This window comes from Fukomys damarensis, unplaced genomic scaffold (assembly GCF_012274545.1).
Source record: "Fukomys damarensis isolate Sample0158 unplaced genomic scaffold, DMR_v1.0_HiC HiC_scaffold_36, whole genome shotgun sequence".
NCBI classification, from domain to species: domain Eukaryota; kingdom Metazoa; phylum Chordata; class Mammalia; order Rodentia; family Bathyergidae; genus Fukomys; species Fukomys damarensis.
Genome location: NW_022900948.1, coordinates 48,594,601 through 48,610,300, shown reverse-complemented (window position 1 = coordinate 48,610,300; position 15,700 = coordinate 48,594,601). Strand labels below are relative to the sequence as shown.

General features: G+C 61.6%; 1 protein-coding gene across 1 annotated transcript in view; it reads left to right on the top strand.

Moving 5' to 3' along the window:
* Positions 1–15,700, top strand: part of Snapc4 (small nuclear RNA activating complex polypeptide 4) — an 18,673-nt gene that overhangs the window by 442 nt on the left and 2,531 nt on the right. The window contains exons 2-22 of the mRNA XM_010608971.3: positions 1,208–1,346; positions 1,707–1,753; positions 2,564–2,731; positions 2,818–2,943; positions 3,399–3,477; positions 3,845–3,926; positions 4,806–4,910; positions 4,984–5,056; positions 5,351–5,515; positions 7,758–7,905; positions 8,163–8,269; positions 8,371–8,465; positions 10,050–10,144; positions 11,084–11,163; positions 11,419–11,799; positions 12,494–12,577; positions 12,735–12,984; positions 13,259–13,329; positions 13,653–13,763; positions 14,100–14,127; positions 14,541–15,696. Of these exons, the coding sequence (XP_010607273.1) occupies positions 1,217–1,346; positions 1,707–1,753; positions 2,564–2,731; positions 2,818–2,943; positions 3,399–3,477; positions 3,845–3,926; positions 4,806–4,910; positions 4,984–5,056; positions 5,351–5,515; positions 7,758–7,905; positions 8,163–8,269; positions 8,371–8,465; positions 10,050–10,144; positions 11,084–11,163; positions 11,419–11,799; positions 12,494–12,577; positions 12,735–12,984; positions 13,259–13,329; positions 13,653–13,763; positions 14,100–14,127; positions 14,541–15,696 (3,581 nt within the window). The 5' untranslated portion in view covers positions 1,208–1,216. The remainder of the gene's footprint in view (positions 1–1,207; positions 1,347–1,706; positions 1,754–2,563; positions 2,732–2,817; positions 2,944–3,398; positions 3,478–3,844; positions 3,927–4,805; positions 4,911–4,983; positions 5,057–5,350; positions 5,516–7,757; positions 7,906–8,162; positions 8,270–8,370; positions 8,466–10,049; positions 10,145–11,083; positions 11,164–11,418; positions 11,800–12,493; positions 12,578–12,734; positions 12,985–13,258; positions 13,330–13,652; positions 13,764–14,099; positions 14,128–14,540; positions 15,697–15,700) is intronic.

Here is a 15,700-nt window from a genome sequence, read left to right as displayed (position 1 = left end):
CCCGGGCCTCCTGCACCCCTAGACCTCGCGAGTTCCCGCGGCCGGCGCACGCAGCACCCACCCTGGGCCGTGCTGTCCTCAAGGGCGCCGGGGACTTCTTGCATTAACGGTTTATGGGGCGCGGCCTGAGGGGAGGATCTGAGCCCGGGCTGCAGCGCTGTGCCTGGCCACCCCATGGGCCTGAAGTCCCCCTGGGAACTCTGACCTTCTGCCCGCTGGAGGGACAGTCCGGGCGGAACGGGGCGGCCCTGGTGCTGGGGAAGGCGGCCGGCTGGGACTCAGGACTTGAACTTGTGACGTTGACCTCTCTGCTTCACCTGAGTGACATGGGGCGGGGGGGGGCGCTGGAGAGGAGGTGACATTGGCTTCAAAACACAAGCTGCCCCTTCCTCTGAGTCCAGGCCTCCAGAAGAGAGCAGCTGCTCCCACCCTGGCCTGCCTGGGCATGGCAGCTTTGCAGATCCCTCCTCCATTCGTGGGTGGTCTGCAGGTTGACAAGTTTTTCCCAGCATAAGTGAGGTGCAGGCCTGGTACACTTGGAGGGCACCTGCTGGCGGGTGTTTTGTGTTGTTGCTGACGGCAGGGGATGCCAAGGACAGGGGCAGCTGTTTCTTTGCCTTTTGACCCCCTGTGTGTGGGCGTGTTTTTCTGGAATATTCTTTGCCGGTGCCTTATCTTCCCGGATTTCTCTTTCAGCTTCTTTCCCTGTTAGACTTTGCTCACCACTGTTCCTAAGGAAAAAGCCTCCTGACTCCTTCAGTGGGTGCTTGTGCAGTGTCAGGCCTCTGCCAGGTGCTATTCTGGTTAGAGAGAGAGCAGGAACAGATGGACCCTTTCCCCAGGAGTCCTCCTCCGGTGCTGTCCCAGTGCAGTGTCACCTGTCAGGTGCCCTCTGCATGTGCAGTCCATATATGGAGCGCTGGATGCCGTGCCACTGGAGCCGTAGGGCTGGGCTGGGAGCAGGGAGACCAGGCTGGTGGGCCGTGCTGCTGTCCACCTGGCCTCCGCCTGAGTTGCTTGTCTTGTTCACAGGATGTTCACTCCTGACAAAGCAGAGCACAAAGAAGAAGTTGGGGTCCAGAAGGCTGGTGGGCTGCAGCACCAGGGCTGGGCCTGTGCCTCACTCTTCCTCCAGAGAGTGGCATGGCAGCGTGGGATTTGGCCATTCTCTTGTACCCTAATATTGTGTGATGTGTTTTGGAGGCAGGTACAAGTCATGGACATAGATGCTGAAAGAGAGAAAATATCGAAGGAGATTAAGGAGCTGGAAAGGATTTTGGACCCCAGCTCCTCCAGCATCCCCGTGGACATCTCAGAATCAAGTCTTGATTCAGATTCTGATGCCGGTGAGCCCATGCACCTGCCTTTCTTGGGGTGTGGGTGGACTGCTGTGGGTCACTAGCGGTCCTTTTAGCCGTGCAGTTTTCTCCTTAGTGTGGCCCATGCCTTTACCCCGACCACAGAGCTGACCCCTGTCCCTCATTGCCTAGCTCCTGACCGTACACACATCCAGTCCCCCTGCCAACTGCCTGGGCTCTAGGTGACCACGCCACTCTAGGAGGAGAGGTGCTCCGGGGCTCAGCCCATCAACCTGGACGGTCCCCGTGGCTCTGGCCCCCAGGATCTCTTCTTCCCTGGGCTTCCCTGCCCCATGCTCCCTCTCTCTGTCTTCTGGTCCCAACATGGTGCCCTTGTGTTTCTGACAGAATCGCTGCCTCCGGAGGATTTGGAAGTCGCTGGCCCCCGAGTCTTGGTAATGCTGCTCCCCCCACCGCTGGAATAGCCCAGCAGGGTGCAGTCTGACTCCTTTTAGTTTTTCTGTTCTGTAAAAGTTAAAGGTGTTACAACAACAAGCTGCCACAAAGTACTTACTCTCAAAACGAAAACTGGCCTCAGAAATAACCACCACTCACAGCCTGGTGCTTGCCCTGCTGGCTTTCCCCAGCCGATGCTGACTCTCTCACATTCTACTCGGTGTCACGAGAAAGACCACATGCTGTGCCCATGTCTACTGTGTCCCTTTCCCAACTGGATGTGGGGTCAGCTGTGCTGGCAGTGAGTGTGAAGAACCCAGGACAGTGCCGGTTGGACTCCGTGGTGCCAGGTGTTATTAACCATTTCTTGTTTATTTGGAAAGATTTGCAGTTTGCTTGTTTTTCCCACCATCTGTTAGGTGGTATGGAGTCGCCCCATATGTTGAGGGGCTACATGGGCCCTCTCACGGATATTGAGGCGGCTCTGTGGTGTGTGGTGCTTTCCCTGTGGGCATTTTTGCATCTCCAGCTCTAAGCACTAAGCACAGAGCTCTGCGGGCAGCTTCCTCCGTGGTGCCAGGGAGGAAGCAATGGGAGCTGCCTGCTTCTTCACACTGACCCGCCCCAGATGCGCCCCTCGCAGTCGCTGGCCATGCCCCTGTCGCCCGCCAGGTCACCTCTTGTTTCCACACATGGTGGTCTTATGCTGAAGCTACCTCTGTGTCCCAGGGCCCGGCAGTGGGAGCCGGGGCTGAGGTGGGGGCTGTCCTCGTGTCCATGTCCTTGGTTGCCATTCTGTTCCTCTCCAGGCAGAAGAGAGGTGGGGTGAAGCCAGCGATGACGAGGAGGACCCCAAGGATAAAGCCCTCCCTGAGGACCCCGAGACCTGTCTGCAACTGAACATGGTCTACCAGGAGGTCATCCAGGAGAAGCTGGCCGAGGTCAGCCTGCTGCTGGCCCAGAACCGGGAGCAGCAGGTAGGAGGCCCCTGAGCGGCAGCTGCTCCTGGCTCTGAGCCCCGCGCACCCTGCACCTGACGCCCTCTGCCCTGCTTCTGTCCCAGGAGGAGATCCTGTGGGGCCTCTCCGGATCCCAAGGCCCCAGGGTGAAGGACGGCCAAGGCCTGGCCCCACACATGTACATGGGACACTTCATGAAGCCATATTTTAAGGACAAGGTCACCGGAGTGGTGAGTGGCTGGGACCCTGCTGTGCTCAGCGTGGTGCGGTTCCTCCAGGAAGGCTCTCAGTCCCCTCAGCCAGCCCTGCGTGGTCCCAGGCTTTCCTGGGTTCTTCAGAGCCACGTTCTCCTTCCTCAAAGCCCCCTCGTCCCCAGGTGGGAGTTGGCGCCCCTGCGTGCTGACCTCTGCCGTGGAGTAGGTAGCCTGGGTGCGCTTCCCTGAGGTGGCGTGGCGCCAGGGCCGTCGGCAAGTCCCCACCGCAGAGCCTGGTGCTGCTCGTGGCAGGCCTGTGCCGCTCGCCCCACCTGGAGCTTCTGGCCACCCCATGCTGGTCAGGTCGCGCCCAGCCCGTTCCTGCGGTAGCAGCCCTGGGAAGAGAAGGATGGCGGGAGGGGAAGGGGGCTCTGGGTCCTGCACGTGACTGCATAGCCTGCCATGTCATTCTGCTGTGCACTGTGACACAGGGGCCTCCTGCCAACGAAGATACCCGGGAGAAAGCTGCCCAGGGAATCAAGGCTTTTGAGCAGCTCCTGGTGACCAAGTGTAAGCAACTCTCCTGGGTCCTTGAGCATGGGGACTAGGAGGGGAGGGCACTGCCCTTCACAGACCCATTTCCTGTGGCCTTGACCCTTGTCTTCCCCACCGTGAGCAGGGTCCTTTTGAAGATGCTGGCTGCCAGGACCAGCCCCGCTTCCTGTATCTCTCCCACCTTTTCTGGAAACACCTAGCCCCACTGCTGCCGGGCCTTGGCAGGGTTGTTGGCTGGACAGAGGCTGGTGGGTGGGCCTGCCTGCTGCCCACCTCATGTCCAAAAGGGCCTCCACGAGGCCAGTCACGGTGCCCAAGGCTGGGGAGGAAGGGCGCAGTGTGCATCCTAGGGACATGAGCCGTGACACACCTTCCTCCTCAGGGAAGCACTGGGAGAAGGCCTTGCTCAGGAAGTCAGTGGTGAGCGACCGCCTGCAGCGCCTGCTCCAGCCCAAGCTGCTGAAGTAAGTCTGGAAACGGGGCTGTGCAGCTTCCTGAGGCAGAGGTGGGACAGCCAGGCTCCCGCCCTGTGCTGCCCACCAACCCTGGGGGGCTCCCCATGGCCCAGCTCCACCCACCTGTGAAGGAGGCGCTCTGTGTCACAGTCAAGTGCTCAGCTGCATGGTTCGAGCCGTTTCTCTTTTCTGGTCTCTGCTTCCCTTGTGAGGATGGGGCTGTCCACAAAGCCTGTGGACTTGCGTGTGGGGAACATCGCGTAACCATAGGGCACCCACCGTGCCACCTGGGCTGCAAGGGTACTGCCACATGCTACTTGTGCCACATGCTACTGCCACATGTTCAGAGTCAGGTGGCACCTGAGTGACAGCCATGAGGTCTGGGCTGGGCTGAATGTGTGTTCGTGGCCCTTGGGTCTGCCCCCAGTACCTGCGTGGCCTGTAGTCAGGATCCGTAGCTCTGGGATGGAGCAGTAGGACAGGCAGGCACTGGGCAGCGCTTCCCAGCTGCCTGAGGCTTGGGGTAGTCAGGGTTTGTGGCCCTGGTGGATGGCATAGGGCGGTGCCTCCCATGGGCTCCCCTTCCAGCCCCCGCAGGGCAGCAGCTGTCTCTGTCTGCTCTGCCCCGGTTCAGCAGTGTGGGCCGGGCTCTGAGACACAGAGCAACCAGTAGGCACCGAGCCTCTTGCCCTGGGGGACACCGTACCAGGCCTACGGACACCCCAGAGGGGTGCTGCAGTGAGGGGCCAAGGCAGTAGAGAAAGGCAGATGCAAGTGTAGGCCCGGCCTCCAAGGACTTGCCACATTGCAGCCCTGCCCCAGCCCAGCCCTGTGCTCCCCTCCACATGGCACCATCCACAGCCTTCCTACCTCTGCCATGCCTTGCAGGCTCGAGTACCTGCGCCAGAAGCAGAGCCAGGTCTCCAGTGAGCCAGAGAGGCAGGCCCTGGAGGAGCAGGCCAGGTGTGCGGAGCAGGAGATCCAGGATATTAAGTAAGTGAGGCCTTCCGGGTCTGGGGATGGACTGCAGGCCAGCATGACACCAACATCCTGTGCCTTTCGCCAGCCAGCTCCCAGAGGAGGCCCTGCTGGGGAACAGGCTGGACCCCCACGACTGGGAGAAGATTTCCAAAATCAATGTAAGTGGGACAGGGCCGGGCCAGCTTCCTTGAGGCTGAGCAGGTCGTATTGGGTAGTCAGGCTATGCACACTCTGGTGTCTAACAGGAGGTGCAGCTGTGGCCTTGGGCCCTCCCTGCCTAACCTGAGGCCCCTCTGAGATGGGCGATCTCGGAGACTCCTGGCTTTGCATTTGGGGCCAGGTAAATTGAAGGTTCCACTTCCTACTGGTCCTGGATGTGCTGGCTACAGGCAGCTCAGCCCGGAGCCGTCCCAGGCATGGGTTCGGGTCAGCAGGCTGTGCCCTCTGTACAGTTTGAAGGTGGCCGCAGCGCAGAGGAGATCCAGAAGTTCTGGCAGAGCTCTGAGCACCCGAGCATCAACAAGCAGGAGTGGAGCGTGGAGGAGGTGGGGCAGCTGATGGCCATCGCTGCCACACATGGCCACCTGCAATGGCAGCTGGTCGCCGAGGAGCTGGGGGTAAGGACGGGACTGGGCCAGGCCCTGGAGTCCTCTCGGTTGTGTGTCTGGCCCCACAGCTGTGAGCAACATGGGCTGTGGCTTCCCCGCCGCCCTTGTGGATGGTGTAAGTGCCAGGGTCTCCTTCTGACCTTCAGGGTGTCTCCTGGGCCTTTGGTCTCTACCGGTGAAGGCGATTGAGGCCTTGTTTCTGAGAAGAGTGTGGCACAGAATGTTCTTCCCTTGGTTTCTAGAGAATCTGTAATTTTGGCTATCGCTGCCCTTTGAACCCAGCGTTTTCTGGGAATGTGTTTTCCCATCTTTCAGCAGATATCCTGGAGCCTTACCCTGTTTATCCTGTGTCCACTGAGTCACACCCTGAGAAGGTGCTGGAGAACGTCTCCATTTTTAAAGGCTGTATCACTTGCTCCATGGCAGAGGACACAGTTATAGCCCACAAAACTGAACTTACAAAACAACGTTTTTTAAAAAGACCTGTTCTCCCTTGCAAGCGCAGGGACCTGAGTTCAATCCCCGGTACCCCCCCAAAAAAAAAAACATGTTCTCAGCCAGGTGCAGGGATACACAACAATAGTCCCAGCTCTGGGTAGGGCTGAGGCAGGAGGATTTCGAGTTTGAGGTCCCCTGGGCTCCATAGCAACTCCCCATCATCCTGGTGGGGAGAAGAAAGCACATTCTTCGAGCTGCAGGCCTGGGGCTCCACTCCACAAAGTGGGGCCAGTCTGTCCTGGCCCTTGCTCTCAGGAGCTGGTGTTTGAAAAGTTGTGCACTGCCATTGCATACAGCCTGACAGCGGCGCTGAGGGTCTATTCTCATGCCTCTTACTAGCTGTGTCTGCTGTGCAGTTTGGTGCGTGTGCCTTTACGATTTCACTATTCTATTTGGTGGGTAAATGCTCTTACTGTTCTCCTGGGACTCTGCATTGCACCCCACCCTGTGTGGAAAAGGGCTGCTGTCGTTCATTGCCATGTTTGGGGGGGGCAGGTACTGGGGAGTGAACTTGGGTCGTTGCGCTTGCGAGGCAGGGGACGGCATCACTGAGCTAAATCCCCGGCCGTATTGCCACTTTTTAACAAGCTGCCCCTTCCCAGTGTTTTATTTTTTTCTCTGGCACTGGGACTCAAACTCAGGACCTGCGCTTGCCAGGCAGGTGCAGTGCTGCTGAGCTATATCTGCTTTTATGAAAGCAGCACAGGACTGGACTGGCTTGTGATCCCCTGACTGTTTCAGGCCTTTGCTGTTGACCACGGTGTGGGGTGCCATGGCTCAGGCCACCCGTCCCCTCCCCGTGTCTTCCTCCAGCCCTGGCACTGCTGCTGGGCCATCCGTTCCGTACGGCCCTGGGTCTGCTCTCTTGGGCTGCAGTCAGACCTGCTTCCCATGGCTGGCAGCTTCCCTCTGGATTCTCCCTCCCCGAGAATCACTGCAGTTACCATCCAGCTGCCCAGGGCCCCCATGCGTGCCACCCCCCAACCCCGGCTCCAGGCCGAGAGCCTCACCACTGCCCAGACTTCTTTCCTCAGAGGGCGCCAGGCCCCTGACAGCCAGGAGCCTTCGGCCTGGGGTCTCTGATTTTCCTGCCTGCCCTGGGTGTCGAGAGAGCCCAGGCTCCGTGTGCTAGGCCATATGTGTCGGTGCCTGCAGCAGAGTCTGCCTGGAAGGTCACACTGTGTAGATGGGAGGGGGAGTCCTGGGACCTTTGCTGTGCTCTTCGGGGAGCAGACATCCCAGAGGCCTCTGCTGAGCAGCATGCCGGTGGGGACAGGGTAGGGTGAGGGTTAGATAGGCCCCTGGGAAGCCCCTTCCCACAAGGAAACCAGGGTGCAGAGCAGGCAGGGCGCTGGCTGAGCACAGCACCCCCAAGGGCATCTCTGCAGCTGTGGATGCCACACCAGGACGGTCCCAGCATCCTGTGTCGCAGCTGCCCCGGGAGGCCCGAGAGCCCACCTAGAGAGGGCAGTGGTGCTGGGCAGCCTCTTGGCAGGTGTTCTCCCCTTCCCTGTGGCTTCCTGGGTGCTCAGGTTGCACCTGAGTAAGTCTTGCGGCTTCTCTAAGCGTGAACACTTGTACCCTCTCCTGCTGGCGTTCCTGGTCCTGGGCAGGGATCTTCTGTGCCCATCCTGGCAGGGCTAGAAAAGGAGGATCCCTCCCTTGTCCCCCGGAGCACCCACAGCCACTCCCGCATCCTTCCGATGCCCGGCCAAGCCCAGTGTCCCTGTTTGTTTCTCTTGGTCCTGGGAAGACCGGCCGCAGCGCCTTCCAGTGCCTGCAGCAGTTCCAGCAGCACAACAGAGCCCTGAAGCGCAGGCAGTGGACAGAGGAGGAGGACCGCATGCTCACGCAGCTGGTACAGCAGATGCGCCTGGGGAGTCACGTCCCCTACCGCAAGAGTAAGCAGTGCGCATGCGCCAGGCCCAGGCCACTCCCCCGGCTCTGCGCAGCTCAATTCCCGCAGACCAGAGATTTCCGCTGGCCTTCTGGATGGCCGTGTCTGGGGCACCATGAGTGCCCAGTTGTCTTCTATGTGGGAGACGGCGTCTCTGCCCCAGAGCCCCTGTCCCAAGTTGCCCCCAGCTGACCCCTCTGCCCCTAGCCAACCCTGTGTCCCCAGCTGCCCCATGTCCCCAGCTGACCCCTCCGCCCCCAGTTGTTTACTACATGGAAGGGAGAGACTCCATGCAGCTGATCTACCGGTGGACCAAGAGCTTGGATCCTAACCTGAGAAAAGGGTTCTGGGCCCCAGACGAAGATGCTGTGAGTCTGTGGGGCCCAAGGAGAACTATCCCTGAGGCTGCCTGCTGTCCTGGGTGATTGTGCCCACGAGGCCTCGCTCACCTGCCTGTTGTGCCCTGCAGAAACTGCTACGAGCAGTTGCTAAGTATGGGGAGCAGGACTGGTTTAAGATCCGGGAGGAGGTGCCAGGCCGGAGCGATGCCCAGTGCCGAGACCGGTGAGTTGCAGGGTGCTTGCGGGGGCTGTACTGGGTGGGGCATGGCCCAAGGGGCTTCCCCTGCTGAGGTCCACCCAGCTCCCTGGTGCTTTTCCTGTATTTTGTGTCTGTACTGCTGGTAACTGAAGCAAGATGCTGGCTGCTGGCCACTCCGTGGGCATGGTACTCCTGAGCCTGGCATCAAGTCCTCCTGGTTGTCGGTGGGCAAGCCCCAGGCAGCAGCTCATCTCCTTTTTAGCACAGCTCCTTAACTGAAGTGAACGGTCAGCGGTTTTTAATGTTCGTTGAGCTGTGTGATCATCACTGCACTCAACTCTAAAGCTCCATGGCACTGGGCTCTGAAGGCAGGACTTCCACACTAAGCTGCGCCCCAGCCCTTTGGTAGTGTTATCTTAAGAGACAGGGTCTCCCTCAGGTGGCCCAGGCTGGGCTCCAGCTGCAGTCCTCCCCGTGCTGAGTTGGCCAGTGTGTGCCACCATGTCTATCGACTTTAAAACATTTTGACCATCATAGAAAGAGACTGCCCTCCACAGTTACACAGAATCCAACTCAGTAGGGCTGAGGCCAAGGTCTTAAACAGATGCCTCTCGCAGGATAGTCAGCGAGCTCATGAAAAGATGTCCGACTTCTCAGAAATACAAAGGCCACAGTGGAATCCACTCTGCCTCAGGGTGGTGGTGCATTTTCTTAAGGGAGGGTGACGGGTGTGGAGAAGTTGGAGCCCTCAACGTACTTTGGCAGTCGTATTGGATGATGTGTGGGAAACAGGCGATTCCTCAGAGTGGAGAACATAGGATGATGCCCCAGTCAGCTGGCGTGAACCCCAGGGAAATGGCAGCCCAGCCACACACAGATGCTGTTCAGCATACTCGTGTGGTTCACAGTGGACAAGGAAACTGGTTTGGACCCACAGTGGGGCACTGCCCAGCCTCTGGAGGAACTTTGAGGCCATGCGTGTCACTCCAGAGTGCATTCTGAGCGTGTCTGCAGGTTCTCACGTGGACAGGACGTTGGCTCTTTCGGGTGCAGCCCTCCAGGTGGAGTGGTCGGGTCCCACAGAACCCGCATTGAGCCTTCCAGGGACCAGCAGTAGCCAGACCACCTATGTCCACCAGCACCGTATGAAGGGCCCTGTGTCTCACACCCGTTCCGACGCTCATTCTCAACTGTCCTGTGCCGGCAGCTGGCCTTGTGGCCTCTTAGGGTGAAGCGGTTCCTCAGCGTGGACCATGTTGTGTTTCGCGGGGCTGGCTGGCTCACTGGACGGCGTCTGTGTGTGCCTGCTGGCTCTCTGTGTCCTCTCTCCTGGGAGACAGCTATTCAAATCCTTTGCCATTTGCAGAACTCCTGCATCGTGGCCACGTACCGCTTGGTCTTACCAACCCAGGCGCTTAGCAGATACCATGGCCACCTTGGCTGGTCTTTCTTGATGGTGTCCTTTGAAACAGAAGAGCATCAATTTTCAATGAAGCCCCGTGCATCTACATTGTCCTTGTACTTAGGGTGTCGCGTCGCAGTCTAGGCAGAAGCTGGACAGCGGTGGGAGGTCTCGGTCTAAAACGCCCGTCTCGGTGGCCCTTTCAGGTATCTCAGGAGGTTACATGTCAGCTTGAAGAAGGGGCGATGGAACGCGGAAGAGGAGGCGCAGCTGATGGAGCTGATAGAAAAGCACGGTGTTGGTGAGCGTGGGAAGCGTGCCATTTGCTCTACGCAGGCGTCACACTCGGGACACACATGCAGAGGTGCGGGGGCCGCTGGGGGCCCCGGGCGCCTGCCCGAGTGCAGCGCTGTCACGTCCTCACAGGCGCCGGGCTCTCCGCACAGACTCGCCCGTTCTGGGGGCTGGGGTAGAACCCAGGCCCTCACTCACAAGTGCCAGATGGGGGCCTGCCACCGAGCCGCAGCTTCCGCAGACCTTGTGTGTGGACGTTCGGGCAGACAGGAAGGAGTGGCGGGACCAGGGCTCCTCCCCGGCCAGCCTCGCCCGAGTGCCCACTCCTGGCCCTGTGCATGGCTCCCCTAAGGGTCGGCATCCGCCAGGCTGCCCGCGTGCAGCCAGCTGCTCTGCCCAAGGGGAGAGATGTCCTGTGTGTCTTCACAGGTTCTGTCGTGCCCGCGTTGCAGGGACCACCGGGCATTTCCCTGAAGAATCGCTCGTAGCCTCTCAGCAGGTGTTCAGGTTAATAGCATTGCCTCAGAATAAACCCTAGCCGTGGAACTGCCAGGTTTAAGGGTGATGTCAAAGTATAGGCTCTGTCGTCTGTTGTCCTACTGTGCTGGGGAAGCAAAGCACCAGGTTCCACCCGTCTGTCTGAAGGACAGAGCCAGCACTGTCCCCTGGGAACTGGGGGCAGATGTGCAGGCAGGTGGGGACCACGTGAATGGCTTCACTCTCGGTTGTATGTTTGCCAGAGCTACCCTGAGGGGCTCATCGCCCCCCAGAATCAGGTGCTGCCAGGTTGGGGGTGCACCCCACTTCTGCTGAGCCTGTGACGGGGGCAGGAGCCCATGAACAGGCCCAGCCTCAAGGACACAGCTGCCCTCCTCCGCAAGCTGGTCACTGGTCGCCACCAAAGACAGTTGGAAGGAAGCAGTTTCCATGCCGTTTTGCCTTTTAGGTCACTGGGCAAAAATTGCCTCTGAACTCCCCAACCGGTCCGGCTCCCAGTGTCTGAGCAAGTGGAAGAGCATGGTTGGGGTGAGGGGCTTGCCCGAGCTGGGGTTCCCGCTGGACAGGATGGGGGTGGGAGTTTCTGGCCATACAGTGTCTGAAAGTGGAAGAGCATGGTTGGGGTGAGGGGCTTGCCCGAGCTGGGGTTCCCGCTGGACAGGATGGGGGTGGGAGTTTCTGGCCATGGTGTGCCTTCTTCCCGGGACCCTGCTCCCAAGGCTGTCCTGTCTCTGGGGCCGGGTTGCCTGCCTGTTGTCCCCAAGTGGCCCATTCTCCCCGCAGAAGAAGCAGAGGGTGCAGAGGCGGCGGCGGCGGCGGCTGCGCCCCAGCATCCAGTGGAGTTCCAGCAGCAGTGGTGGCAGCAGTGAGGACAGCGACGGCATCTGCAGTGGCAGCAACAGCAGCAGTGGGGACTCTGAGGATTCTGAGGCGGAGCCGGAGGAGCCCCAGGAGGCAGGCAGCGTGCCGCCATCCCCGCAGTACGTGGTGCCCAACATGGACCTGTGGCTTCCTGCCCGGCAGAGCACCAGCCAGGACCCTGAAGCCGCCCCAACAGCCCTGGCTCCTGGGGAGACCACGAGACAGGCGCAGGCATCCTCTGGGGTCCACAGCACCCACTCAGCGGACTCCCCCCGCACGAGCCTGGGGCAGGCAGCCCCTGAGGTGGGCCCCGGGGCACCCCAGATGTGTACAGGGGAGAGGTGGGGGTACTTGGGCTCGGGGGTCATGGAGGTGGGTTCTCGGGCAGTGTGGCAGCCTGGTCTCTGGCCTATCCACCAGCCACGCCCTCCAGCTAGACTGTCCCACTTCTGGCTGATGGCAGTCACACAAGGCAGTGGCCTTCGTAGAGGCTGGTGGCCTCTGCTTTGCCACGGTGCTTGCTTTAGAGGCCAGGAGGGTGAGCTGCCTCAGGGATGCACTTGGGTTGGAAGAATCTGAAATGTCTGGCCTCCAAGCTTGGAGAGGGGATGCTGCAGGGAGGAGATACAGCCCCCACGGGCTCCCTGTGCAGGGCCCTATCCGTGTGCCCTGTGACTGGCTGGGTGTGGGCCTCTGCCTACCCCTCTGTATTTGAGGACTCAGATGCTGGGTGTGGGCACAGCCCTGGTGGCCCTGTTCTGCCTGGCAGCCCCCCGAGCACATTCCACCCCAGCGCTATCGCAGGGCCAGGCGGCTGTCCTGGGAGCCAGGCCTCAGGGACCTGCCACCTCCTCCCGGGAGCCCTGCCTGAGCACCCCACACTTTTCTCAGGCGGACCTTCTCCAAGTGTGAGTGGCACCCACGTATGCACTAGGTCCTGCTCAGGTGTCCTGCCTGGGTGTCTACAGCAGTGGCCTCAGGCCTGTGGTCTTTTCAGGGTGGGCAGCGTCTGCTGACAGTGCCCCTGGAGATGGTGCAGAGGGTGCTCAGGACCAACACGGCCGCCCAGAGCTGCACACTGGTGAGGGTCTGGGTGCACGCGCACTCTCGTGACCACCACCCACGTCCCCAGCCCTCAGTGGTCCCGTCCCGTCCTGTACTGCCTACGTGGCCTGAGGCAGAGGGGGGCACTAAACACCTCCACGCCTAGGAGCCCACATACCTCCTCCTGCCCGCAGAAGGAGAGGCTGAGGCAGCTGCCACTGCCTGGCTCACCCCCTGGGCCTGGCCCAGGTGACAGCGAGGATGGGCCCCACCTGCGGCAGCTGTGGCATGGAACCTTCCAGAACAGACAGCAGCGCCGGAGACGTGCTTTGCACCGGCGGCTCCTGGAGCGCAGGCTACTGCTGGCTGTGACGCCCTGGGTGGGCGACGTCACCCTGCCCTGCGTCCAGGCTCCCCAGAGACCTGAGGTGGCACGGATTCGAGGTGCCCTTGTCTGGGGACCTGGGATGGGGGAAGGGGCACATCCTGCTTGGTGCACATGGTCTGTGGGGGCCCTGGCGGTGGGTCATGCCCGGGACAGGCCCCAGCTCTGAAGGCAGGGGGAAGAGCAGTGAGGACCCTCTCCACCCTCACTGTCTTCCGGGCCAGGAAGGGCAGCTAGATGCGGGGGAGGACTGAGAGGGACCTGCCGTCTGTCCACCTGTGGCTGTGGGGCTCCTGGCACCTGAGAGCCCCACATGTGTGCCTTGTCCCCTAGCCGATGGCATCAAGACACAGTTGGAGCGAGTCCACCTGGCCAGCACCCCCGTGTTCACACTCTGCATGCAGGTGAGCTGCCTGCACAGTGACAGCTGTGTGTTCTTCGGCAGAGATCTGAGGCTGCAGCAGGTCTCTTCCCTGCAGTCTGCTTCTCTGAGGTTTTCGGTCCTGTGGCCATGCCCTCAGCAGAGCCGTGTGGAAGGGGCAGCTAGCTGATGAGCATCCCGCCCCCCGGCTGAATGGCATCCTGGGGAGGGGGTCGGAGCTGGCGTGGGGACCAGAGGAGCCGTGCTGGGCCCTGTGAGAAGGAAGGAGGTCAGGGAGGCTGAGTGGGTGTGGTGCTGCCTGGGCTCTGCCTCTGGCCCCTGCACACTGTGTCTCACCTGCCCTAGCTGATGCAGATCGATACTGCTGGCTGCATGGAGGTTGTTCGAGAGAGAAAGACACAGCTGCCCACGCCGCCCCTACCTGGTGCCCAGGGCCCCCCACCACATCCTCTGCAGGTAGCAGGCATGAGGGGTGAGGGGTGAGGATGGTGCAGCCTGGGGTCTGGCTCCAGGCAGGGCGCAGGTGCTGAGCCTGCCTCCCCAACAGCCCACCCACCACAAACCCCGGGGAGCTGGGGCACCAGACGCACACACAAGCGGGCAGTCGGGAGGCCTCTCCCCAGAGCCCTGTCACCCAGGGGGCCAACATCATGTCACCAGTGTCTGAGGACCACGTACATCTCTGGTCCCCGTAGGTGCCTGTGGGAGGCGCTGTAGCCCTAGCTCTGAGCTGTCGGGGAGTGGGCAGGGCCCAGGGAGGACTGTGCTGGCTGACACCCCCTTCTCTTGCAGGTGCCCTCTGGAGCCCTGGCCCCCCCAGGTACTGCCTCTGCATTTCTTGGGGGTGGGTGCTCATGTGCCTGCCATGCATTTGAGCCCAGGTGATGGGCACAGCCTGTTCCTGTGAGTCCCAGCACCCGGGCTACCTTAGCAAGGGCCTGGCCTGCCAGCTGCCATGGTCACTCCTGTTGCAGAGCCAGGTGGGGGCTGGGTTGACAGCAGGAAGTCAGGCAGGGGAGCGCAGCTAGCTGAGTCTTGGTTTGGGATTCAGGAGCTACACTCAGGCTGCTTGGGAGCTGCGAGGTAGGAGACCTGGGAGCAGACAGCTGGTGCCCCTCCCAGCCACAGCAGCGCCTGTACCTTGTGTCCAGCTGCACCTGCTGCAGGGGCTGTGGTGTCCCCAGGCTGGACGTTGGGACCCCCGCCCGTCACAGTGATGTCCGCCCTCCACAGGTTGCCGCCCTCACCACGTGCCACCTCGGGATGCTGCACAGAGCACAGACTCAAGGAGCACAGAGCTGAAGCCCTGCCAGGCCAAGTCCCCCTCTGCCCGAGCGCCCATGCTGGCCCCACAGGGCCCCCGGCCCAGGCCGAAGACTGTGTCACAGCTGCTCCGCGAAAAACGGCTCCGCGAGGCCCCTGCCAGGAAGGCCACCCTGGGCCCCGTGGCTCTTGCCCCACAGCTGCTCATCTCCTCGTCTGTGGTCCTCCAGCAGCCCCTCCCGCCAGCCCGCCAGAGTCCCCCGGCCCTGAGTCCCACCATCTCAAGCACAGGACTCTCTGGGTCCGTGGCCCCCACAGCAGCCAGCACCGGTGCTTCTGGCTCCCAGCAGGAGCTGGGGACTTCAGCCAAAGATGAGGACCAGCGCCTGCCTGCCTTACGAGCCCTGTCACTCGCTCCCACCCTGGGCTCTGGCCAGGTCCCTGCGGGCCGCCCTTTGAGCAGTCTGGGACAGTCTCAGGCCCCCACCACGACCCGGAAGCCAGGCCTGCCCGAGGTCCCACGCTTCCTGCCTGCAGCCCCCAGCCCTGCTCAGCTGCCCATGCAGCCCCTCGGACTGACACCCGCCCTGACCACCAGCATCCCCTTGCCTGTCACCTGGGTGCTCACGGCCCAGGGGCTGCTCCCTGTGCAGGTGCCTGCCGTGCTGGGCCTCCCCAAGCAGGGGGAAATGCCCGCCCCCCGCCAGGTGCCAGCACCACCGCCACCTCCCACTGAGACACCTGCTCCCACTCATCAGCTCCTGGCCAGTGTGGGCACCGAAGCAGCCCCTTCATCCAGGACAGACCCCTCGGGCCCCCCAGCGTGCCCCCTGCCCCAGACTTGCACAGAAGCATGTGCTGACCTAGGAGTCCTTGGAGAGGCCCAGGTGGCCCGGCCGGCATCAGTGCCCAGGATGACCTCCCAGGCCGACAGCCCTGAAACGGGGGCCCTGCGGCCTGGTCAACTGCCTGCTGGTGATGGCTCCAGCCCCAGGAGGGAGCCAGGAGGGGTGGCGGTGGCAGGCAGCGGGCCTCTGGGCCTAGAGAGGCCACCCCTGCCTGGGCCTGAGAAGCGGGCCCTGGACCTGGGCCTGCTTTGCCTGGACAATGAGGCGGCCACGTGGGAGTGG